General features: G+C 40.8%; 1 protein-coding gene across 1 annotated transcript; it reads left to right on the top strand.

Annotated features, from left to right (window-relative positions):
- The first annotated feature begins 46 nt into the window (after positions 1–46).
- LOC145796020 (uncharacterized) lies at positions 47–22,894 on the top strand. The gene is made up of 7 exons (XM_082880992.1): positions 47–79; positions 659–762; positions 21,418–21,502; positions 21,639–21,709; positions 22,427–22,541; positions 22,695–22,733; positions 22,817–22,894. The coding sequence occupies exons 1-7, from the start codon at positions 47–49 to the stop codon at positions 22,892–22,894; spliced, it is 525 nt and encodes a 174-aa protein (XP_082737118.1).
- Positions 22,895–26,984: the final 4,090 nt, after the last annotated feature.

Raw genomic sequence — 26,984 nt, forward strand, 5'->3', positions numbered from 1 at the left:
TTGCTAGTAAAAAAAATACTTTTCATTTTAACTTTCTTCTTTAAAAATGGGTGGCAGCGACAATGGTGGAGTGCCTATGGTAGTGTGAGGCAGTGGCCAGTGTCGAAACTAGAGCTGGGTCTGTAAAGAGAAAGAGAGTTGAAGAGAGAAAAGTAGAGAGAAGGTTAAATGTTACCTCTCCCCATCTAAATAATTGTTGGTGTGAAAGACGATACCGCATTTGCCCCACTTACCAAAAAAGAGATCAGTGTATGTTGCCTCTCCCCATCTAAAACTGTCCAAATTGTGAAAAAGATCACTTCTGTTGTATGTCTCGGGTCGTTGAACTGAGTCCTTATCTTGTTTGTTTCTTGTTTGTAGTTCTACTATTAATAATTTGCTTCTAAAGTAAAAGAATTAAAAAGTCCCCTGTATATTTTCTATATGTAGAGAGATCTAAATATATACACATAAACATTTGATATATGTAACTAACAATTCGGGTTTCTTTCTCCTTAATGGATGATAATCAAGGATAAGAATAAGCTGACTGTAATAGCTGAATGGTTGGTTGAATGTTTTGTCCAGTCAAAAGATGATGAAGCTGGTTTAAATAAAGAAACTTTATAACAATGTCTTTGTGATGTTGGAAATGTGCCTTCTTGTATGCTGTTTGCAGGAAATTGCGTGGCAGCGGCTTGATAAGACTCAACCTGCAAATGAGGATGTGATATCTCGTGGGACCATTGGCCTCAAGCTCTATATAGTTGCTTATTTCTTGGTGTAAGTGTCTTGGCACTTGCATCTATAAAGCATCCGCACAGGTTTTTCTTTCTTGGCCAGTTTGTATAAGATCCAATGTCTTCTTGCAGATGGACAATTTTGAATTTAATTTTTTGAGGGAAGAGTTGTGTTTGGGTAGAAATCATTATCATAATTTGGACTTGAGCTTGGCGGATGCCTTTGTGTTCTAGGTGAAGCATATTCACATGAGCTTTGATTCCAAACTTCGTAGGGAATCAATAAAAAAAATAGAATTATGCTACCTGCAAATGGTTTAATGGTGGTCTAAGGTTATGATAAACTTGTAATTTTGAAGCTAGGATGAAAGATGGTTGGGTTATTGATGGAATCATTTTGAAATAGCTAAAGCTTTTAAAGTGTGAGGTTTGCTTGAATTAAAAGTTTATAAGAAGGTGGCATGTCGTGTCGGACACCGACACAACACGACACTCATGGGAAACTTCTCGACCTTTGCCAGAAACACCTCCAAACATGTTCTACTATTTTTTAAAATATTTTAGACAACATGCTTTAAGCACTTGGGGAACATGTGCATATCGCTTAGACACATGAAATACATTACAAGTTTTGAATAAAATAACTTGGAATTCAATGATAAAATACTAACAATGCATTAGCAATCTTTAATTTAGTTTAATGCTTAATTTAAAATTTACTACTAAAGCTTTATCTCCATTGATTTTGATAGGAAAAGAATATTTAGAAAAAAATATATATATATAGAGAGAGGTAACAGAAATAAAAAGAAACGAAGCTAAAAGAAAGGAACGAACAAAAGAGGCAAAGTATATGCATGCCGGTAAATATATTTTTGTGCAAGCATATATGTCAGTATTTTCCTATCTAGTGACCCAAAAAATGCTTACTGTCCCTTTCATGGTATAAAAAATAGCCCACCCTATGGCCTAAAAAATTCAAACTTTGCGAAGGACTAGTGATGTCACATTTTCTGAAGAGATTGCTGTATCGGCAAATGGTCCTCATAACCTAGCAAGGAGGTTCAACGGGTATATAATGAATGGGTTTCGGTATCGAGTAAAGGCCATGGATGACCATCGAGCCACACAAAATTGTGGCGTAGCTTTGAAGGCAGATACCATAAGTTATGCTAGTCGGAAAGACAAGAATCCTCGTGTGGGATCTGTGTACTATTATGGACAATTGATAGATATCATTGAGATTCGATATTCCAATGAGAAGAAGCATGTGTTGTTTAAGTGTGATTGGATTGACAACATTCACGAGAAGATACAAGATGTCTTTAATTTCACGTTAGTCAACTTCAATCATTTGTTGTACCGAGATGATCGAATTACCAATGAACCTTTCATCTTGGCATCCCAAGTAGAGCAAGTTTGGTATGTTGCAGACCCATTACAACCAGACTGGCAAGTGGCGGTGAAGATGTCTCAAAGAGGTTTATTTGATATGAGTTCGACTGATCCACAAATCGAGCCATATATGAGCCAACAATTGGAATAAAATATAATGCTTTGTGATGAAGAAGTTAGTTGGGTGAGGGAAGCCGCAGAAGGGGAAACAGTTGATGTTCAAATAGGCTGATGTTTAATCAACATTAGTAATTCAATTAAGGCCAAGGTTGTAGTTAATCATCAGTTTCTTAATTTACTTTATCTTTGTAATTGTATTAGTTCAATTAATGTCATATTATAGTTGATCACAAACCATTGTCTATGTTTCTAATGTCAATTAATGTTATATTGCTTATTATGGGAAGGAAGAGGAAGAATAGTTGATGTTCAAATAGGCTGATATTAATGTTATATCGTCTGATTCCTTGGTTACAACAGACTCAAAAGAGAAAGAAAAAGACGACCTGGACAGGACTGTGGTATCCGGGTTATCACCCCCTGGAATACCGGACTCAGACTCAGTCGAGCTGGAACCTAATTCCGACTCAACAGGTTCGGAGGAATCAGATTCTGGCTCACTACCTGACCCGGTGCTGCTTGAAAAAAATCCCTCTTCATACTGCCAGATGAAAGAGGGTGCGATAGATGTATCCAAAATGTTTGTTGGTAGGCCCATAGCCGTTTCATTCCCGATCATGGACACCGAGAAGTTATCCCCTAAGCACTTCTGTTCGATCGGAGGATCTGATAGTAGACAAGCCAGTGCTACCCCCATTTCACTTTCGGTGTCCTCAGATTCCACTTTCTCGCTTTGCTCAGCCTCAGCTAATGGGTCCGTCTGCTCTTCGGCAATGTCATCCCCGGATAAATGCAGATCAAAGAAGATCTCGAAACCTGGTACGCACTTCCTCTTCGCGTTCAGCCACGACTCTGGGAAGCCACAAAACGAAAAGTCCTCTCCCACCCGGACGAAGCGTCCATTTAGGGTACTCTGGATGGGCCGGTGCATCAGCTCAAAAGGCTTCCCCGCCTGCTTCGCTCTGGCTCTCCCAGCCATCTCCTTGCCTTTCCTTATCCAATCCTCTTTGGTGGGCAGATAACCCAAGTCAAAGGTATGTGGGTTGTGTGGTACTTCGGCCAATGCTGCGACGCCCTTCCGGCCAATCTTTCCTAATCCCATCCCAGGGATGTGTTGGAGTTTATTCATGAGGTATACTGATTGAGCACTGACATACAACCCCTCATTAACAACCATGATGTTTTGCACAACCCGAGCCTCGGCTAAGATAAAACCCGACATGAACACATCCTCCATACCGTGCTCAATTCCAAAACTGGCGTAGATACTTCTGGCGGTGGATGGATCGATGAATTTCCAAAGACAATGGCTACTCCCTTCCCATGGGGGTACTTCACCATTTGATGCAAGGTGGATGACACTGCCTTCACCTGGTGCGGCCACGGCCGCCCCAAGAGCAGATTGAAAATTGCAGGAACTTCTAAGACGTGAAAGTCTATTTCATGCTGTCTTGGCCCAACCTTGGTCTGAATCTTCACTGTCCCCATTACTTCTCTGCTCGTATTGTCATACGCCCGAATCACCTGGGCTGTCGGCACAAAGTTCGCGGTCTTTAAACCGATTACATACGCAGTCCTTGCCGGGCACACATTGATGGCAAATTCGGTATCAACAAGAACCACCGGAATCCATTTGTTTCGACACTCCACAGAGATGTAGAGTGGCTTGTTATGGTTCACACCCTCAGGTGGCAATTCTTTATCGGAGAAGGTCAACATCGGGGTAACTCTTCACGGAAAAACTAAGCGCACCAGCTGTTCGGGCGTGGTGTCTATCGAGAGCTTGGCCTTGTCCATGGCCGATAAGTCGGCTTGTCGATGCACTCGCGATGCCATAAGCAGTCCCCAAATGGAGATGTCTGCCTGTATCTTTTTCAGCTGCTTCAGTACAGCTTCTTCTTTGAGTTACTTCTCTTTCTGTTTCTCTGTCTCCTTATCCTTCCCAGACGCCTCTGGCTGATCTAGATGTGGGGGCCTGAAATACCGCCCGCTTCTAGTCATGTGATCGACTTCGTCGATGTACCAGGTATCGTCTGGCTGGTTGCTCCCCCAATCCTCATCCGTGTGGGCAAGACATAGATCATCGTCCTCTCACCACATTCCGTCGGCAGCCAACAGACACCTGTCTGGCTCCGGTACAATTATACTCGCAGTATTCTTCGTCCACATGCTCGCAGCATTCTCTGGCCTCGTGCACACAGCACTTTCAATCCTCTCAGGGGCTTTAGCTTTCCTGATTCTCTCAGAGTCACCAAATCTTTCTTGTTCCAACGGCATCAGTACAGCTGGCTGTTCAATAATTCCCGCATTCACGATGCCCAAGTCCTGAGTGAAATTCTTAGCACCAGCGCTCTCCGGTGATGCATTCTGATTTCCGGCCCTTCCGGCCACAACTGATGTTCTTGCCCCTGCCGAGCCCTGTTCTAGCTGAGTTTCGTCGACGACATCTGGTAGGTCATCAAGCCACCCGCCGACCTCTGCTGACTCCTCAAAATCTGACACGTCGACTACCATGCCCTCTGGATCTTGTTCATTGAAAAATTGGAGGTTAGCAAAGTCCCCTTCCACAGCTGCCAAGTCTTCTACCCTCTGACCAGATTCATCCCTCTGCAGCACACAAAGCTCTGCCCCTGCCGGCAATTCCACATTTGGCCTAACCTGGCCTACTGGTAGAATGTAGTCGCTCGGACTGTATACCTCCTCAGCAAAACTCCCAGATTCCTCGGATTCTGACTCAACAAACCCATTCTCCCCTGAAATCTCCCCTGTTCTGTGTTCGACAGTCACCACCAATGGTTCGGGTTGGGTTCTGGAGATGTCCAATATGCACAAATCAGTGCAGTCAGGAAGGAGCACCTCCAGCTTGGGTAGGTGGGATGGAGTGATATAGATGCTAGGATCATAAGACGCGACCCCAGTCTGGATAAAGTTGATTCTTTTGGGAGGTGGAACTTGGTTGTGCGGTCGGAGAGGGTTTGTTGTGACATTGGGTTTTTCTAGAGGCACAATCACCTTCTTGTCAACGAGATTTTGGATCTCATGATGCAATCAAAAACATTGGTCAGTGTCGTGACCATGTTGTTGGTGCTACACGCAGTATTTGGCAGGATTATGGGAAGGGGGAAGTTTTTCTGGCAACGGCCTCAGCTCCAGGGGCTTTAGGTGCCTTTTCCTGATTAATACCCCTAGAACCTTGGACAGGGGCATATATAAAGGCGTGAAGGTTCTTTGGCTTCTGGGTTGGTATTTGGTGGTTTGTGTGTTGTTTTCGGACGCGCCGGAGAAAGGCGTAGCTGCCATAGGTCTTGGAGGGGGAATGGTGGTGTCCATGCTTACTTCTGAAGCTCTAGCATTTGCGGCATTGCTGGTGCCTGTGTTGTTGTTGCAGTTGAAGGTTCTTCGGGGTTGCTCTTTGTCTTGGTCAATCAGACCTTGTTTCATAGCATCCTCAATTTGTACCCCCATCTCGTGCAAATCTGAAAAGGTAGGGAAGGGGAGCACAATCATTTTCTGCATCAGTTTTGGCTGGAGATTGCGCACAATCATCCGAATTTGGTCCTTGTTAGTGGGCCTTAGGGTCATCATTGAGGCCTTGGCCCTCCACCGGGCCACAAAATCCGAAAAGCTCTCCTTAGGCTTCTGTCCTGTTGTCTTTAGATCACGGGTTGTAATCTCGATTTGTGTGTTATAGGAGTACTGTGCAATGAAAGCCTCAGCCATCTCATCCCAATTTCGCTTAACATCATCTTCTAATTTTACGTACCAGATAGCGGCCACACCCGACAGGGTCCGGCCGAATAATGAAAGCTTCTGCGGTCTGGTAAGGCCCATCGGCCGTAGTATATTGGAGAACAAACGGAGATGCACCATGGGATCCCCCGATCGTCAAAGCGGTCGATTTGTGGCATTTTGAACTTGTCTGGCAGCGTCACAGCCACGCCAGTATACCCATCCTCAATGTCCGGGATAGACTTCACCCCTTGGGATTTCTTGAACAACTTCTCAAGATTGCTCAATTTAACGTGGTAGGGTCGACCTCGAACTCGAAAGGAGAGTCCGGTAGATTGGTAAGTGTTTTGGATAGCTGGGGTAAAATTGGGGGCAGAGCCGGCCTTACCGGAATGTCCATACCTTCCTGTACATTGGGTGTTTCCCCGGGTGTCTAAACCCCTGGTGGTGGAGGAGCTTGATGTGAAGCAGATGCCCCGGTTTGTTGTTGGAGCCTGGCAATTAACTCTGCCTGCTGGGCCATGATCTCAGCCTGTTGTTTGGCAAATTCATCTCGACGAACAGCGTCCTGCTGCATGGCTCTAATGGTGTCCTGCATCTGACGCATCATTTCCTCAACTCCTGTCATTCCTACCATACTGCCCTGATCTATCTGAACTACCGGTAGGTCTAACACTGGAGTAACCTCGGGAAGCTCAACCTGACTGTTCAAAGTCCACTGATCTAGCATGATCTAGCAGTCTTTGCTTGGATACACTGCGTTTCCTCGATCTCCGTCTGATAACTGGGGGTAGAGAGTGGAACACTGGTTGTCCGTCGACCAAATCCTTAGATCGATTGAGTCGGTGACCTGTTGTCTAGAGTGCTTGGGGAATATCTGCTTGGTCTAAAGCAATTGTGCTAAACTACCTAGCAAAAAGATAAATAAAGCAATAATAAGGAAATAAACAACCAGACAAACGGACAGCATAACGGCTTAAAATAAATACACAACACACAGTTGATAAGCTGAAAATGCTGTTCTCCAACACTGATCATTATTCCCAAATTACTGCCCCCAAAACTGAATCGGATACCCGCAGATAACTGATTATGAAAATACTGAATTGGTGCCCGCAGGCCTGATACCCAAAATACTGAACTGGTGCTCGCAGGCCTGATGCCCAAACTTGTAAACTGATACATGCATTCCTATAGAGACGCACTCTAAAAGGACATAACAGGCAAGTGAGAGCTAAAACACCCCTATGTTGGGGTAGGGTTTCCCTGTCCTATTTTGTCAGGAGCTAGGGTTTTACTACGCACACAGCGGTTTCAAACAACCTATGATCGGGTAAGTAACCTGTCCTAGTTTGGAATAGTCACTATGGATTCTGATATGCACTAGGTCAAATGGTCAAAGAGGGTGCCCCGGTAAAATCGGGGTTTGTGTTCCCGTCGTGGCAGAGCCAGCATCCGGTCAGCCTTATAGAACGCTTCTCGAAGCGAGCCGCCGGCAAACTGTTCAGGAATAGCATACGGAAAACACGGTGTCCTAGGCGCACCAATGCAAATACAATGCAAAGAAATACACAAATGTAGTGAAAACCAGATATCATGAGTTCGAGCCAAGTTCTCTAAGTCCCCAGCAGAGTTGCCAGAAACTGTAGACGTCCCCGAACGTCCCGGGAGGATGAATCCCGTTTTGTTCATTTGAGGCTTACTACAGTTCAGGACTCAAAGTCACGGTCATGTATCTAATCTCGCAGAGTACAATGCAAGACCGATGAATCGTCAAAGAGTCCAAATCCGGCAAATCATTTTTGAAAACAGATTTTTTGAAAGAAGTGCCAAACATGGACTGCTTTGCCAGATACAAAGTCGCTACCTAAATATTTTATTTTGGGGGAAATTGAGGAAACCCTTACTCGTGCCTAAGGCCACATATCCGTCATCACCAAAGTTGCCTCGGCTCGGGAACTTGGGTACGATTGGGGAAGGTCACTTCATGAGCACCCCCGTTCGCCCATCAAAGATCGGCCTCTACTAACAACGATATTGAGTTTTGAAAACATTATGCGTTCTTATTCCGGTTATTAGCCTAGATTTACTATGTGATGCGCACAGCATACAAGTATAGACTGGATCACCTGAATTGGAACAAAACATCTCATGTTTGTTTATTTGAAAATGGTTTGATGGTGTTACTCGTAAGTAGGCTAAGACGTGGATTTGCCACCCTCGGGTGGGCTTAGAAAACAAGATGAAAACTCACAATCGATGAATTGTTCCAATTCAGATAATCCAACCTTCACCCACAGGCATTCAGGCAGGTATATCACATAAGCAGTTAGCCTCATGGTAAGTATGCTATCGTGGCAGTCACTCACATGCATGCAAGGATGCTAAAGCATAAACAGTTACCGAGTACTCTGAGCCAAAACATAAACTAGTTAGTAATCACATGCATGATCCTAGTTCATGTTAAGATGGCTAATGCAACACATGCAGGAATGCAACTACAATAGGCTCGGTTGTTCTAAGATGGCATATGAGATACTACAACTAACACGTATTCAACTTGAAATTGAAATATAATGCAGTTAGTATGATGCGCCGAGCCTGGTGCATGCAAGACATATGAATGATGCAAACATGCATAGCATAAGGATGCTAATTGAAACATGTCCTAATCTAACCATTGTAAGCTGGTAAATAAAAGGGAGAAAGACGTGGGGTTGGAAGACATACATCACACACACGCACACTTATTACAGTTGGCCCTCTCTCGGAGGGTCCGAATAAATAATACAAGCCACCTAATTAACTACCTCACGAGCTAATTAATTATTACAAAACTCTATGAATAACTAGTTACAACTAATTATTTACACAACTTTAATTAATTAACAAATTAATTATTACAAATAACAAATGCTAACTAACTAGTAAGCAGTAAAAGAGAATTGCTCTAGCTCTGTTTGAAGAAGAGGAGGGTATGCATGCTCGCTTCGATTCCTCGCCTCGAAACGCCTTCCGGTTGCTCTTTAGAGGCTCTGTTTGCAGCGTGTCTTCTAGTGTTTGTTGCTGAAACTTACCAAAACACTGCTGGAGAGTTCACCAGTGGCCTGCCGGCCAAGAAAGAAGCACTGCCAACCAACAACAGGGCATTGCCGGCCAAGGATGAGAGCCTACCGGCCATCAGTGGTGCACTGCTGGCCACTGGTGTGCTGTGACACCAAGCTGCAACAAAGCACAAAATAGGGAAATGGGAGGGTCTCCCAAAGGTGTATATGCACTATGCCACCCAAAATCACCTCAAAACATCAAGAGAGAAGCCTGGTCAGATCCACAACCATCAATCACACATCCCGATGCATGATGGCCAAAGATCCAACTTGTGCAAATCAATATGAAAATGAATGCACAAATAAAGCAAGTAAAGCCTAGACCTCTATCATGAATCATCAAGAGCTTCGGCAACTGAGAATTGAGACACGTTCCATCACTCGGAGTATGAAACGCCCCTCGTTCCTCGTACTTGGATTAACACTTAATCCAAACAATGCAACACGTAAGCATGGCAAACATGCAATATGAACAACCTGACAAGGCTAATGACATGCAACAAGCACATATGCATGATGTGAGGTAACAACCTTGGACAACATGACAAAATGCAACATGAATATGCAACAACATGTAATGAGGCTAGCATGCGACAACATGCAAAGATGGAGCAAGCATAGAACAATATGCAAGACAGGCATGCAACAACATGCAAAGGGATGGGCTTAAACTAATGTGGGCTGCTCTCACCTAAGCCCAAATCAGTGGCCAAAAGTGATGAATTGATGGCATGAAAAGCATGAAATGGCAAGGAAAACATGTATGTCAAGTGGCTCAGGTATTAAGGCACAAAGATGACAACTCTTAAGCACACTTAAGGAGCAACAAACATGGGTATATAGTAATGAGGTAAGCTCTGAAATTTCATGTAAAGTGATGCCAAATCAAATCAACAATGCAAGCATAGCATGTTATGATGCTCAAAGCTCAAAGTAAGCAAGGGGACTTAAGCCAAGGCCACACAAGGCAAACCCCAAGGGGCCGAGGGGACCTAAAACAGTCCTAAGGCAGGTCCAAACAAGACCAAAACTAACCTCAAAGCTAGCCAACAAAGGCTAGAACACAAAGCCAAAAACATGGAGCATGCAAGGCTTTAAAGAGGCAATGCACTACACCTATTGAAACCAAACATGGCATGACTTGGGCGACATAAAACAGAGTTACATCATGGTATAATAAGACCCAAAATGCACTAAAATGATGAGCTAAAGGCTTAGGCTTAATGACATGCACAAAAGTCCATTCTCGAGGCATAAAGCACAAGCTCTATAAAGCATTCAAAGCATGTCAAATGCAAGTGTATGACAACATTTCATGGACTGAAATAGCATATGGAATGAGGGCAAAGCATGCAAACATCACATGTATGGCATGGTAGGGGCCTCAAAACCTAAGACTAGCCTAAGCATTTACACTGTAGCTATACAAAGCACGAGTGATATGGCCATGGCAGCCCAAAACAGTCCTAGAGCAGCCCAAAATAAGCATAAAATCATGTTACAGCGAAGCCAAATATGCTAGGATGATGAGTCAAAACACCATGCACAAAGGGCTAGTAAATAAGATTTGTTCTACACCTATATGGAGCATGCAAATGATGATCAAACCAACTATGGATAGGGCCATGACATGCCAAATGATGACCAAATACATGCTGAAATGTAAACCAAACAAGCTAACATGACCTGGCAAAGCATGGAGCATATGAAGCTAGTTTAGGGGATTTACAATACAAGTACATCATTCAAGCATGGAGTGAAAAAACCAACCCAAAACAGATTCATGGCATCGTAAAACATAACCAAAAACCCACTGAAATGGCCTCAGTACAAGCTAAGCACACATGCTACTTTGATGAGCTATGAATGGAGTTACTCAACACATACAAGATGCATGCAAAATATGACCAAACTAGCCATGGACAGGGCCAAGGAAGGTCCTAAAAGTCCCAAAAATAGGCCTGAACCAAGCCTCAAAAATGCATGGAGGGATGGTCCTTTGGAAGGCCAAAAATACAAGCAAAGAGGAACCAAAAGAGAGGGGCCCACCCCCTCTGATTAAGGACCTCAAAACAACACCTTTACCACTGAAAATCCATTGGATTTCAGTGGTAAGAAGGCCAAACCAAGGCTAGCTCGGACGCCTCAAGGAATGGCTTAAAACAAAGCCAAACAAAGCATGCAAGGGGGCTACACACCCCTAACAACAAAATGACCTTCAGCAAACTTCAAAAGAACTTAAATACAAGACTTTTTTCAGTTATAAGCAAAGCCCAAATCAATATGCAAGGAGGGCTAAAGTGAGGTACAAGAAGGTGCAAAAATGGGGAAAATACTCACCCTTGAAGACCCTCTTCGAAACCAGCAACTTCAGGGGTGGAAACCAGTTTTCAGAGCTCAAGAATCCCTCCCAAGAAGCTTAGTCCAATGGTGGTGGTGTATCTCTACGTGTTGTAGTGTAAAAGTGCAAGGAAATCCAATTTCTAAGCACAAAATACAAACAATATAGAGAGAATGAGAGGTTTTTCTCTTCAAAATGGCGGAACCTCTGATATAGAGGGAGTCCTCTTGCTTATATAGAAGAGAGCAAGAAGAAGCTTCATCAAGAAGCTTTTTAAGAGCTCCATCCCTTCATACACGTGTATGGAGGGCAGAAAACAAAAAACCAGCTGGCTCAAAAGATCTAGAGGAAAACCAGCTAAGACAGGGGGGGTGCCGGCCATCAGTAATGGCCGACAGTGGTTCACTGATGGTCGGCAGGGCTTTATCAGTGGCCGGCAGGCACAAGGAAATAGCCGGCAGTGCACCAAAAAGGTCACTTTGAAAGGACCTAGTCAGGGTCCAAAAAAGGGCAGAAAGGATACAAGGTCCGGGAAGCTCGAACTAGTGACGTTCCGCCGCGACAGTCAAGTACTCAGCGAGCAATCGAACTAGTCGTTAGGTGTACCTGCAAGCACAACCAAGTCTCATGGACGGTCAAAAATGGGGTGTCTACAGTTGCCCCTCTTTGATAAAACTCGACAGTCACAAAGTGACGGGAGTGAGTGTCAAAGCCCCCATTTTTGACAAGGCCGAAGGCTCAGACAATCAATCAATATGGGCATGCGGAGATGTGCCCGGAGGCTGGGGTATAATGCAAATGGTATGCAAGATGCAAGGGCATGACTTATAATTATGCCAAGAATGCTGTAATGAAGCAAATGATGCAACAGTTTTAAGCAGGTGAACAACAGTCCTACATATTCCGACAGGAAGGATGTAAGAAAATTATGCAAGTCTTACCACGTTTCACGCGGAGTGCATATAATACCTGTGCGGCTCGTCTGGTCGTGCCAGCTTCAAATGAACCGTACATACAATATCGTGCCTGAAAGAGAAACAAAACTTAACAGGTACAATTTTGTTAGAAGTGTGCATAACAATGCAATGGAAAGTGCGTGACAACGCAAGTGAGGGGATGCATGACAATGCGGGTGGAAAGGGGTGCATAACAATCCGACGCAGGCGTGTGCATAACAATGCGATTCGAAGCAAGCATAACAACGCGAGAGGTTGCCTAAACACATGTAAGTAAAGCGTACGTGGAAAAGCATGCAATGTGTATGGCAGGAATGAACACATGTAAGTAAAGTATGCAGTAACACATACAATGTGTAACCTCCTGTGAGATGCATAAACACATCTAAGTAAAGCTTACGTGGAAACACATGCAATGTGTATGGCAGGAATGAACACATGTAAGTAAAGCATGCGGGATTAACGCAGGCAATGTGTATGGCAGGAATGAACACATGTAAGTAAAGTATGCAGTAACGCATACAATGTGTAACCTCCTGTGAGATGCATAAACACATGTAAGTAAAGCATACGTGGAAACGCATGCAATGTGTAAGAAAGCAAGGTATGAACACATTGTAGTAGTTTCATTTTCCTTTTTGTTTTATTTTCCTTTTTACTAGTAGTTTTGCACATTGTACTGCGTTAGGCAGATTTGGTTTAAAACCAATCTCTTTTGTGAAAAGAAACTATGACGGAATGAAAATAGCCTTTTTGTTGAAAAATTGTTTCGTTTGTACATGCATCGCATCGCATTACTTTACACAACAATGTAAATGAAATCGAAGTTTTTGTTTTGAAAACCAAACACTCAAATTGCACTAATCAGGTAGTGAATTGACTAATAACAAAACAACTCGATAAACAAAACAAAGCCAAGCATGTTACAACTCGATAAGCAAATTGCAACAACTCGATAAATGAAAGGAAGATAATTACAACCTGACACAAAAAAATAAAATAATACACCTTAAACAAGACACGACAAAGTCCAACAGGACAAAACAAGACCTCGAAAGACACAAGGGATAGGACTCCACTGCAACGGACAACTGGGTCTTCAGTGAGGGAGCCAATGAGCAAGAGGGAAGTACTGCCGGCCATCAGTGTGCCACTGCCGGCCACTGATGAGCCACTGCCGGCCATTAATGGCAGACTCTCCGAAATGACGACATCTGTCCTCCACTCACTTTCTTATCTTCTATATGAGTTCCAGCTTCGGGATTCTCTTCATTTTAGCTCAAATTTGCACCAAATGGAAACACTCCTTGCCCAAAACCTCACAAATTAGATCGCTTCTCTAGATGGCTCAGAAAAGTTGAACTTCCGAGGCTTCGACTTGAATGCACTATTCACGTTGGGCCGTACTCCGCTGCATCTTCCTTTCCTCCATGCCGCGACAAGGTTTTGGAATCTGGTAACACATGTCTTTAGCTTTAGCGGGCAAGAGATGTGTCCTACCTTCGAGGATTTCCAAGCTTTGATGGAATCCGAGCGTAATGAGGAAATCTTGCCTCAACTCCGATTTGGCCACATCCAAGCCCTAGGACAAATGTGCGGCCTCACTTTGCATGATGCTCGATCACTGATTCATGATGGGGAGTTGGACATCCCAAGCTTGGTTTGTCGGTTTTCTGATGCTGGCGACCGCGGCGACCATTATTGGCAGGGCTATCAGCGACACGCGTTTTGCCTATGCTTGCTATCTCAATTCTTGTTTGCCCCAGACTCCGGAGGATTCAGTGTCCGGCTGATCGAGGTTGCCCAAGGTTTGAAGGAGGGCAAGAGCTGCATTGCCATGACATTGGCTGAAACATTGATGGGCTTAGACGCATTTCATCGTCGGGAGACGGCTAGGCTTGCGGGGAGTCCACTACTATTGCAGGTAATATTTCCCACCTAATCTCACATATGTATTACTCACAGCACTCGGCCCTCAGACTCGGTTTTTCTCACAAAACCCTTTTCTTACTTTTCTCTTATCGTACATCTCTCTATTCTTTATTCTCTCATTTTTCATCCCTCTCTAGGTGTGGTTAATGGACAAGTTACAGATTGTGGAGTCTTGCCCAGCATACTCAGCTCGCGACTACTTTTTTCGACAACGCCTGGTCGATGCCCTGGATGAGGGGTGGTGGTACAACTGGTTATGCAGTTTGTCTGCAAAACTCATCGCTTGGCGCTGCCCTTGGCTCAATCTGCCGGCAATGAGTTACAGCATGACCCGTCAACCTGGGATTCAATTGATTGGCATGACACACTGTGTCTTCTATTTTCCATTCCGGTTCCAGCGCCAGTTCAGACATGATCAAACTTGCCGCAGAATGGAGGACTAGAGAGCTCCTGACCCCCGCTCCCACTTTCAGTTGCACTTTGTCTGATGAGTGCTTGGATTGGCTCAATAAAGAGGCACAGGAAGGGCCCACTTTGGCATCAGAGGCTTCGACCAGCTCTGGGAGGGGGCTTAGGAGCACCTGACTTATCTATGCCCCAGATTTATTACTTTATTAGTACTTTCAAGTTTTCTTATGAATGTAATAAAACGCAACTTCAATTTGTATGTAAGGGTAGGAGAACTCTGTATTGAAATCAATGAAATTGAAGGTTGTTGGTACTGAAAATTTTCCGCTTTGGTCCAAAAATGGTCTAAGTTGTAAAAAGATTAATTTTGAACAAAGTCAACTTTTATTAAAACTTTTCAAAACCATTTTCAATATGGATCAGAACTGGACATGCCTGAAATCTGTCACTGAGATGCACAACCCCGGATCCCAGCAACTGGAAAGTTGCCCCTAGTCTGAATAGTACCGCGGCACTGTACAGCAACGAAAAGTTACCCCTAGTCTGAAAAGCACTACACCGGAGATCATAACCGAACTCTTGAATGCTGAATGGACAAAGATGGCCGAGATGATCAAATGGTCAAAGTTGATCGGGGAAAAGTTTATGGCTGAACTTCAGGATGAAGTTGCCTACGTATACCAAAGATGGGAATCAAGCCTTGCGTACTTCAAGCTCGGGTTCACTCGAGTATTTTCACTCTCCTTTTACGCTCTAACTTTTGCCAAGGCCGCTCTTTCGGGTTTTCGGCCTAGCGAGCTCAGTTTTTATAATTTCAATTTTTTTGTGCTCTGACTTTTGCTTAGGTCGCCCTTTCGGGTTTTCAGCCTAGCGAGCCTCTCAGGGGTAATATTTCTTCAACTTGTCCATGTTGATCGGTTGGGAGAACTCTAGGCCATCTAGATCCATCAGAACCACAGCTCCACCTAACCAAATAGACTTAATGATGTAGGGACCAGTCTAATTGGGTCTGAACTTGCCCCTTGGGTCGTGGATGGGAGCTCGGTTGTCCTTGAGCACCAAATCTCCTTCTTTTAGATTCCTGGACTTAACTTTCTTGTTAAAAGCCCTGGTAATTCTGCCCTAATAACCTTGAACATGATACAGTGCTTTCAGTCTGTACTCGTCAAAGAGCATGAGTTCTTCAAATCCGCTCTGTTGCCAATCTGCTTCGGCTACCTGACACTCAGCTAGCACTCGCAAAGACGGAACCTCAATTTCAATAGGTAGAACGGCCTCCATCCCATAAACTAATGAATATGGAGTCGCCCCAGTAGAAGTCCTAATTGACGTCTGGTAGCCCCACAGAGCAAACGACAGCTTATCTTGCCAATCCCGGTAGGTTTCCACCATCTTCTGCAGTATGTGCTTGATATTCTTGTTGGCAGCCTCGACCGCTCCATTGGTTTGCGGCCGATAGGTGGATGACTTATGAAAAGCCACGTTGTATTTTTCCAACAAATCAATCACTTCCTTCTTGAAGTGGGAACCATTATCTGAAATAATCTCGTTCAGAATCCCGTAGCGACAGATGATGTTGTTTCTGATAAACTTTGCAACGTGCGATGCTTTAAACACCGCATAAGATTGGGCCTCAACCCACTTCGTGAAATAATCTATCGTGACTAGGATGAACTCATGCCCATTCGACCCTTTTGGAGTGACAGCCCCGATCACATCGATTCCCCAAACTGAAAATGGCCATGGCGAAGTCATATTATACAGCTTCGACGGCGGAATGTTCATGCGGTTTGCATGGATCTGACACTTGTGGCATTGCCGAACAAAGCCGATACAATCCTCCTCCATAGTGGACCAATAATAACCTTGTCTGAGGATCTTTCGCGCTAGCATTACCCCGTTCATATGCGCACCGCATTCCCCTCTGTGGATGGCCTCATTAGGCGCTTCGATTCTTCGACTTCCACACACAGCTTATGGATTCCTAGATGACCTCTCTTATATAATTTACCCCCACAGATGATGAACTGAATGGTCATTTTTCTGATTACCTTTTATCCTTGGCATTTGCCCCTGGCGGATATGCTTCCTTATCCAAGAAATTCCAAATGTCGTAATACCAGGGGTTCCCATCCTGAACCTCATCTATGGCAGCAATTGATTCGTATGTCAGCGTAAACTTTTGGTCAATGATGATCGAACGCATCCGGACTCCGAAAGGGATGTCTATCATGGAAGATAGAGTTACTAGTGAATCTGCAAACCTATTGTTCTCTCTTACTAGATGAGCAATGTTTAGCTTCTCAAACCGAGGAATTAACAAGTCCAAGGTCTGGTGATACATTATCATCCTTTCTTCTTTGACTTTCCAGTCTCCTTTTGCTTGAGACACAACAAGGTTCGAGTCCCCGATGACGTCCAACCGTTTTGCCCTTAGTTCCAGGGCTGCTTCTAGACCGACAATACATGCCTCATATTCTGCTTCGTTGTTCGAGACTTTGAACCGGAGTTTGAAAGCTAGAGGAATATGGGAATTGTCGGGTGCTATCAGCAACACTCCTATCCATACCCCTACTGGTTTGACGCTCCGTCAAAGTACATCGTCCAAGTTTCGTCTTTGATATGTAAAATGGTCTCATCTGGGAATAAGTACTCGACTGCTTCACCCCCTTCCATCGGATGATCAACTAAAAATTCCGCTACAGCTCTTCCCTTGACTGACTTGCGCGTCACATATTTCAGATCGAATTCGGAAAGCAACAGCAACCAATGAGCTACCCTACCCGTAAGTGCCGGTTTCTCGAAAAGATATTTGATGGGATATCAATGGTCTTTCAAAATTTTGATCTATTTGCAGGGTGTCTTTCAATGTTTGTTGCTGAAACTTACCAAAACACTGCTAGAGAGTTCACCGGTGGCCTGCCGGCCAAGAAAGAAGCACTGCTAGCCAACAACAGGGCACTGCCGGCCAAGGATGAGAGCCTGCCGGCCATCAGTGGTGCACTGCTGGCCACTGGTGTGCTGTGACACCAAGCTTCAACAAAGCATAAAATAGAGAAATGAGAGGGTCTCCCAAGGGTGTATATGCACTATGCCACCCCAAATCACCTCAAAACATCAAGGGAGAGGCCTAGTCGGATCCACGACCATCAATCACGCATCCGAAGGCATGATGGCCAAAGATCCAACTTGTGCAAATCAATATGAAAATGAATGCACAAATAAAGCACGTAAAGCCTAGAACTCTATCATGAATCATCAAGAGCTTCGGCGACCGAGAATTAAGACACGTTCCATCACTCGGAGTATGAAACGCCCCTCGTTCCTCGTACTCGGATTAACACTTAATTCAAACAATGCAACACGTAAGCATGGCAAACATGCAATATGAACAACCTGACAAGGCTAATGACATGCAACAAGCACATATGCATGAAGTGAGGTAACAACCTTGGACAACATGACAAAAAGCTACATGAACATGCAACATGTAATGAGGCTAGCATGCGACAACATGCAAAGATGGAGCAAGCATACAACAATATGCAAGACAGGCATTCGACAACATGCAAAGGGATGGGCTTAAACTAATGTGGGCTGCTCTCACCTAAGCCCAAATCAGCGGCCAAAAGTGATGAATTGATGGCATGAAAAGCATGAAATGGCAAGGCAAACATGTATGTCAAGTGGCTCAGGTATTAAGGCACAAAGAGGACAACTCTTAAGCACACTTAAGGAGCAACAAACATGGGTATATGGTAATGAGGTAAGCTCTGAAATTTCATGTAAAGTGATGCCAAATCAAATCAACAATGTAAGCATAGCATGTTATGATGCTCAAAGCTCAAAGTAAGCAAGGGGACTTAAGCCAAGGCCATACAAGGCAAACCCCAAGGGGCCGAGGGGACCTAAAACAGTCCTAGGGCAGGTCCAAACAAGACCAAAAATAAGCTCAAAGCTAACCAACAAAGGCTAGAACACAAAGCCAAAAACATGGCGTATGCAAGGCTTTAAAGAGGCAATGCACTACACCTATTGAAACCAAACATGGCATGAATTGGGCGACATAAAACAGAGTGACATCATGGTATAATAAGACCCAAAATGCACTAAAATGATGAGCCAAAGGCTTAGGCTTAATGACATGCACAAAAGTCCATTCTTGAGGCATAAAGCACAAGCTCTATAAAGCATTCAAAGCATGTCAAATGCAAGTGTATGACAACATTTCATGGACTAAGATAGCATATGGAATGAGGGCAAAGCATGCAAACATCACATGTATGGCATGGTAGGGGCCTCAAAACCCAAGACTAGCCTAAGCATTTACACTATAGCTATACAAAGCAGGAGTGATATGGCCATGGCAGCCCAAAAAAGTCCTAGAGCAGCCCAAAATAAGCATAAAATCATGTTAGAGCGAAGCCAAAATATGCTAGGATGATGAGTCAAAACACCATGCACAAAGGGCTAGTAAACAAGATTTGTTCTGCACCTATATGGAGCATGCAAAGGATGATCAAACCAACTATGGATAGGGTCATGACATGCCAAATGATGACCAAATACATGCTGAAATGTAAACCAAACAAGCTAACATGACATGGCAAAGCATGGAGCATATGAAACTAGTTTAGGGGATTTACATTTCAAATACATCATGCAAGCATGGAGTGACAAAACCAACCCAAAATAGATTCTTGGCATGGTAAAACATCACCAAAAACCCACTGAAATGGACTCAATACTAGCTAAGCACACATGCTACTTTGATGAACTATGAATGGAGTTACTCAACACATACAAGATGCATGCAAAATATAACCAAACTAGCCATGGACAGGGCCAAGGAAGGTCCTAAAAGTCCCAAAAATAGGCCTGAACCAAGCCTCAAAAATGCATGGAGGGATGGTCCTTTGGAAGGCCAAAAATACAAGCAAAGAGGAACCAAAAGAGAGGGGGCCACCCCCTCTGATTAAGGACCTCAAAACCACACCTTTACCACTGAAAATCCACTGGATTTCAGTGGTAAGAAGGCCAAACCAAGGCTAGCTCAGAGGCCTCAAGGAATGGCTTAAAACAAAGCCAAACAAAGCATGCAAGGGGGCTACACACCCCTAACAACAAAATGACCTTCAGCAAACTTCAAAAGAACTTAAATACAAGACTTTTTTCAGTTATAAGCAAAGCCCAAATCAATATGCAAGGAGGGCTAAAGTGAGGTACAAGAAGGTGCAAAAATGGGGAAAATACTCACCCTTGAAGACCCTCTTCGAAACCAGCAACTTCAGGGGTGGAAACCAGTTTTCAGACCTCAAGAATCCCTCCCAAGAAGCTTAGTCCAATGGTGGTGGTGTATCTCTATGTGTTGCAGTGTAAAAGTGCAAGGAAATCCAATTTCTAAGCACAAAATACAAACAATATAGAGAGAATGAGAGGTTTTTCTCTTCAAAATGGCTGAACCTCTGATATAGAGGGAGCCCTCTTGCTTATATAGAAAAGAGCAAGAAGAAGCTTCTTCAAGAAGCTTTTTACGAGCTCCATCCCTCCATACACGTGTATGGAGGGCAGAAAACAAAAAACCAGCTGGCTCAAAAGATCTAGAGGAAAACCAGCTGAGACAGGGGGGTGCCGGCCATCAGTAATGGCCGGCAGTGGCTCACTGATGGTCGGTAGGGCTTCATCCATGGCCGGCAGGCACAAGGAAATGGGCGGCAGTGCCATGCCATGGCTGGTAGTGCACCAAGAAGGTCACTTTGAAAGGACCTAGTCAAGGTCCAAAAAAAGGGCAGAAACGATACAGGGTCCGGGAAGCTCGAACCGGTGACGTTCCGCCGCGACAGTCAAGTACTCAGCGAGCAATCGAACTAGTTGTTGGGTGTACCTGCAAGCACAACCAAGTCTCAAGGACGGTCAAAAATGGGGTGTCTACATGCATCAAACAATGGTACAGTTGGATCTTCAATAATCTCATCAAAATGGGATTTGCACAAGTACTCTACTTTCGTTTATAATTGGCATCATATGTCAAAAAGAATATCATGAATAATAGATAACAAAGAAAGAAGTTCATTGATCTCACGATCATTAAGATTTTCGAAAAATTGAAGTTCTAAACAAATGGTGTTGAATAAGAATATACAATAGAAGCATTATGCGAATGAGATAATTGATACAAATGAGGAAGTAAATAAACTAAAGAAACCTCACCCCTCATACATCCTTCGAGAAGCGGATATTCTCCCTATTTCCCACAGTAAAACAAATAAATCAAGAGAAACGAGATATACCTTGAGAAATTAATTTCCATGGAACTCAAGAATTTTTCCAATTAACCACTAGAGAATCTAATTGCCAACCATTATTCTCAACCCCATAAATTATGCTTAATTTGGCAAAGCAGTGAAAAAAACAGCTTTTTTAATTGGCTTTTGTCATCTTTAGTGGACTGTTAAAATTTTAATTTATATTTTTAAAATTCTAGGGACTTTTACTCTAAAATCTCTTAAAATCCAAAAAAATTGAAAAAGTCTACTAAAGACGAAAAAAAAGCCACTTAAATAATGATTTTTCCATTGATGTAGGATTGGTCAAGTTGATAATTGCACATATTATTGTTTTTATTCCCCCCCATCCCCCCTTCTCCCCTTGTAATCGTCCTTTAGTGTGAATAATGATCACTATCTGTTGTTTACCATTTGTTCTTGTAGGACTTCTTCACAAAAATACTCACCTTTGGATTGGTTGGGCTATTTTGACCAAGAAGATGATATTCACATTCCAGATTCGAATGATGTAAGTAATTTTTTTTTTCTCCTTTTAGTTATTGAATACGTGCGAAAGTTTCTTTCATTATTTTAATTTTTCCCTTTCATATTATTATTATTATTATTTTTTAGGGTGGAATTATTAACATGCCTTTTCATTTTAGGTTTTTCACATTTATAAAGGAGGATTAGATGGACCAGTTATTTTTTGTCTGCATGGAGGTGGTTATTCTGGGTACGTTTGATTTTATTTTAATAGAATTGTCTTATATTCTTTCATAGTATTTCTAATGCATGAATTACGAGAATACTGAGATCCAGACTAATGCATACTGTTATGTAAACTTTAGTGAGGTTATCAACAAACTAATACACAAGGAGAATCAAAATAGTCTATATTGTGGTGCAATATCTTATCTTTCTGGCTTTCTTAGTTGTTGTATTCAGAAAAAGACAAAACTGTAACATATAGCAGTTTGAAACAAGAGAAATAAGTAGTGAAGAGGACTCACTTTGAATAGTAATTTCATAATATAATTTTTAAGGGAAAGGAGTTTAATGTCTTTTATTTATTTATCAGAATTATAGAAAATTTAACCTGCAACTTCATTTTTGTTCTGTCAATGATCTCGTACAGATTCTCCACTGCAATGTTCCACTATGTGCCTTTTGATTATCTGTAAATATAATTTTTTTTTGCCCAAGAAAATGACACTGTCTTCAAACACCCCTACCCAAAGCCCTTACTAATTAAAGAAAAAGAAAGTTACATTAACTAAATTTAATTCACATTGTTTTGTTGTTGTGTATGTCTTACTTTTATATGGCTGCAGTTCTAGATTGAAAGAGAACCAAAAACAGAAAAAGAATAAAGATTGCATATGCTAATATTATTATTTCAAGCACTCTGCGACTTGTTTACCTTGGTACATGACAAAATTCATCTGGACAGTCTTTCATTTGCATTGACAGCTAGTAAACTTAAGGAAAAGTCAAGGGTAGTAGGCATGGACCTAAGAGGACATGGGAAATCATCCACAGAAAATGAACTAGACCTATCAATAGAGGTATATATTTTTTGGGATATACTAGAACTACTGAAAAGGATGTGTTCCACTACTCATGCACATCATCTATTTTTTTTTTTAAATTTTAATCTCCAAAGATTTTTTTATACCCATCTCTTTGCTTGAATTTAAGTGCTATTCTATTGGTTGCAGACTCTATGCAATGATGTGATTGCTGTTGTGAAACCAATAGTAAAAGACCAAAAAAGAAAAACAGAGAGCATAGTTTTGTTCTGTTAACACTATTGGATGCTTGCCCTTCTATTATGTCATAGGTTGCTCTTGAAACGGCGTGTTACAATGGAGGTTATTCAGTGGATGACTTTATGGAATACATTCAAGGATGGATTTGAGAATGAAAAGAACATGCTTGGTGGTTCTTTAGAGCAGCTGAAGATTTGAGACAGAGAGTAATTGAACATGTAATCTTTCACTCATGTTCAATTATATATTTCAATTATATGCTGCAATGGTTCATCTACAAGACATTATTGTTTCTTGCAGAACATCCTTGTTGTCTCAAAGTATTACTGAAGGATTACCTTGGCGAGACTTGCTGAGCTGCTTTGTCTCATTGTTCAGGTATGCCAATACTTAATTGTGGTATAGTCATCATCAAATGTTTGTAATGTAATCATATAAATTTTTTGCCATGTGGTTAATTTTTTTTTTATGAGAATACTGATGTTTTTCTAGATTCTAACTTTTCTTATTTTATCCGTAGGTGACTTCCAAAAACGATCAAGCACAAGGCTGATGCTTCAAAACCATATATATTCCTTCCTGTTTTAGAATTTTTTTTGGATTCCTTCATTGATTTTCCTTTTAATTTTTGTTCAATTACTTACTGGTTTTCAATGGATGGATGTTTAAAACTTGTCTCAATTAATGTTTTGAATGGAATGATTGTAAAGTTTGGGATTGAGCAGGAAAATATGATGAATTTTAATGTTATATTTAGGTTGGGTTGAATGAATTTTGTTCAATACTAGATTGAATGTTTATAAACAAAAATTGATTGTTCAAAAAAAAAAAAAAAAAAAAAAAAAGAGATTTGGCGACTAACTAATTAGTCGTTGATTGTTTAATGTCTTTTGGTGACAAAATATTTGGTTAAGAAAAGTTTTGGCGACTAAATAATTGGTTGCCAAATTCTACACTTTTACGACTAAAATCATTAGTCGGCAGTTCCTTACCTTTTGGCGACTAAATTATTAGTTGGCGATTCCTCAACTTTTGGCGACAAAAATAGTTGGTTGCTGATTTTTTGCTTTTGGCGACAAACATGTTTGGTCGGGAAAATATCACTTTTGGCAACCAAAGTGTTTTAGCGACTAAATGAATTAGTTGCGGTAATGATATATTTAGTGACAAAAAATTTAGTCGGCAAATCTAACTTTTTCCCGACTAACAAAAGTTTTTGTCGCCAATTACTTTTGCCGACCCTCAATTGGCAACCAAAGTGGCGACCAAAAAAATTGGTTGTGAATGACTTTTGCCGACTAAAAATGGACTTTTGCCGATCAAATTTTTAGTTGGCAAAAGTTTAATTTCTTGAATATTAATGTTGCTGACCAATCTTTTTGGTCGTGGAATGTATTGCCCACCAAATTTTTTGGTCGCGGAATGTGACAATTGGTGACCAAATTAGTTGGTCGTGGAAATGGGTGGCAATTGCTGACCAAACTATTTGGTCGTTGAATGTGCGAAATGGCGACTAACATGTTTGGTCGGGAAAATGACTTTTTGCGACTAAAGTGTTTTAGCTACTAAATGGATTAGTTGCAGTAATTATATATTTAGTGACCAAAAATTTATTCGGCAAATATAACTTTTTCGCAACTAAAAAATTTTTTAGTCGCTAATTACTTTCCGCGACCCTCAATTGGCGACCAAAGTGGCAACCAAAAAAATTAGTCGCAGATAACTTTTGCCGACTAAAAATGGACTTTTGCCGACCAAATTTTTAGTCGGCAAAAGTGCGAATTCTTGTAGTGATATAAATATATATAAAGGATAAATTACACGCACTTCCTTGATATTTGAAAAAAATACAGTTGGTCCTATATTTTTGACATAATTACACAGATATATCATAAGATTTTAATTCACATAGTAGTTAGACTATTTTTCATCAATAATTTGTTAATCATATGAATGAAAAAAAAATAATATTATCACCTCTTTTCCATTAATATTTATATTTATTTTTATTTATTTCAGTATCTACCACCATTGACATTCATTTCGATCACGTTAACTATACTAAAAATAATGCTAGTGTAATTTTGTTAAAAATATAAAACTAACTGTATTTTTTTTTACAAACTTCAAAAAAGGTTACTGTAGGGAGCAGGCTCCTCTCCAATCCAAATCGAACTAGAGAGTGTTGTTACGCCTTTGTGAGCTCACTACGGAGCCTGCAACAATGGGACTCGTCGAGTAATTCATCTCTGTAGAAAATTACGTTAATTGGATATCGATATCCACTTGATTGGATTACATTTGTGTTGACAGTAAATATGATTTTTAAAATAAATTGTGTCAGTTGTTCATATATTTTGCTTTTGTGTTATTTTGGTCACCATAATTTCAATTGGCTTAATTTTGACAATAAATTTCTGAATTTTTCTCAATTTAATCTAATTGATTATAATTGTTAGCAATTTTTAAATAGAAAATACACATATAAATGGCATGTATCATACTTTTAAGTACAAAATTATAAATTTGTTCAACTCAGTGAGTTAACATCAACCAATACAACGATCATTTTCTGTCAAAAATACCAATGTCATTATTATTTAGACTAAATTGACACAAAATCTAAAATTAAGGGTCAAAATTGAGTTAATTAAAACTGTAGAGACTAAAATGACACAAAAATCAAAATATAAATAAGTGAAATTTATCACAAAAAAAAAAAAAACTACACTAGTCGTACTTGTGGTTTAGAAAAAAAATTATAATAAGGCCTTGTTTGGGAAATTGGTTATTTTAGTAGGCTAAAATAATTATGTTTGGGAAGATGGTTGGATTTTTTTAAGTGGATGTGATGTTTGTGAGGGAAGAAGTGAAATGATTATAAATTTGATGTAACATTTATCTTATTAATTATTTTAGCCTATTTTATATTTTTATAAATTAGCCTTTGCCAAACAAGACCTAAGTCACACAAAGTTCAATACCAATCTCCCTATTAGTTAAATAAAAGTTATCCAAACTATAATGTAAATAATAATGTAAACACATAAGAATAAATTAAATATGTATTTCGGTACAAAAAAAGATATTGATAATATTCACTATGTTTGGTTTCGGTTTTCTAAGTTAATTTTCAGAATTTTGTTTTGATTGATTTATTTATTTATTTATTTATTTTTATGTAAATTGAAATCTTACGGCTATGTTTGATTTATAGATTTGAAAAAGAAAAAAAAATTATGTAAAATATAGTTTTATTTTATTTATATTTACTGTTTCAATTTCAAATTTATATCCAAATTTATAAATCAAACGCAATGTAAATGAAGCAACATAAAAACATTAAATTTGTGATGCTTAATTTATTGTGATTTATTTAAAAATAACAATAATAAAAAAAAAGAATGAAAAGACAAAAGTAAGATTTGAAAATAGTGAAAGAGTGGTGATTAAGACCCCTACCCACACAAGATTCCTACATAATCTCTATAAATATGGACTATCCATAATATAAATGTTACACATACACTAAGGCCATATTTGTTTGGGCGGACTGGATTAGCATTCCCATAATTAATAGTCCTAGGACTACGAATCCGTTGGATTATGTATCATATCTTAACTAATAGTCAAGTTTAAAATAATTAGTCCGTACTTCAATTGTTTAATCAAATATCGGATTAATAATTTTATTAGACTATTAATCTAATCCCAAACTCATGTCCACCCCAACAAATATGGCCTAAAGGATAGAACCACTTTGGGGTGTGCGGTCCAAAACATTTCCCATCTTGGAGGAAGATGTTATCCAAGCAGTTTAGCCATTTAGGAAATATTGACTAATGCATATGTTACACGTTGTCACAATAATGGCCCTTTTTTGGCAAGTAATTTTTGGCAGGTTTTGGGTTAGCTTTTAGTTCAAAAAAAAAAAAAAAAAAATTAAAATAGTTAATAAGATAAGAGATTGTATCAAATTCATAATTATTCTATTTTTTTTTCACAAATATTATAATCACTTTTCAAAATACAAAAATTTACTTATTAAAATAGTCAAAAATTAAAATAAACAAACACCCACAATATGTAGCTAGATCTCCCAATATATATATTTGATTAATTTTTGATTTTGGATCAACCAATTAATTTCTTCCTGTTTGCAAATGCAATAATCTACCAACGAAATATGTTTCACTTCCTATATGAAAGCAACACACCACACATCTCTTATCCTCACAC

Source organism: Camellia sinensis, chromosome 7, assembly GCF_055761805.1.
Source record: "Camellia sinensis isolate YWXY chromosome 7, ASM5576180v1, whole genome shotgun sequence".
Taxonomy (NCBI): Eukaryota; Viridiplantae; Streptophyta; class Magnoliopsida; order Ericales; family Theaceae; genus Camellia; species Camellia sinensis.

Coding starts and splice junctions, on each gene's coding strand:
- LOC145796020 (XM_082880992.1), top strand. CDS start 47: ATGGGTGGCAGCGACAATGGTGGAGTGCCTATG. Junction 763..21,417: donor ATAGTTGCTTATTTCTTGGT/GTAAGTGTCTTG, acceptor TTGTTCTTGTAG/GACTTCTTCACAAAAATACT. Junction 22,734..22,816: donor TTGCTGTTGTGAAACCAATA/GTAAAAGACCAA, acceptor ATTATGTCATAG/GTTGCTCTTGAAACGGCGTG.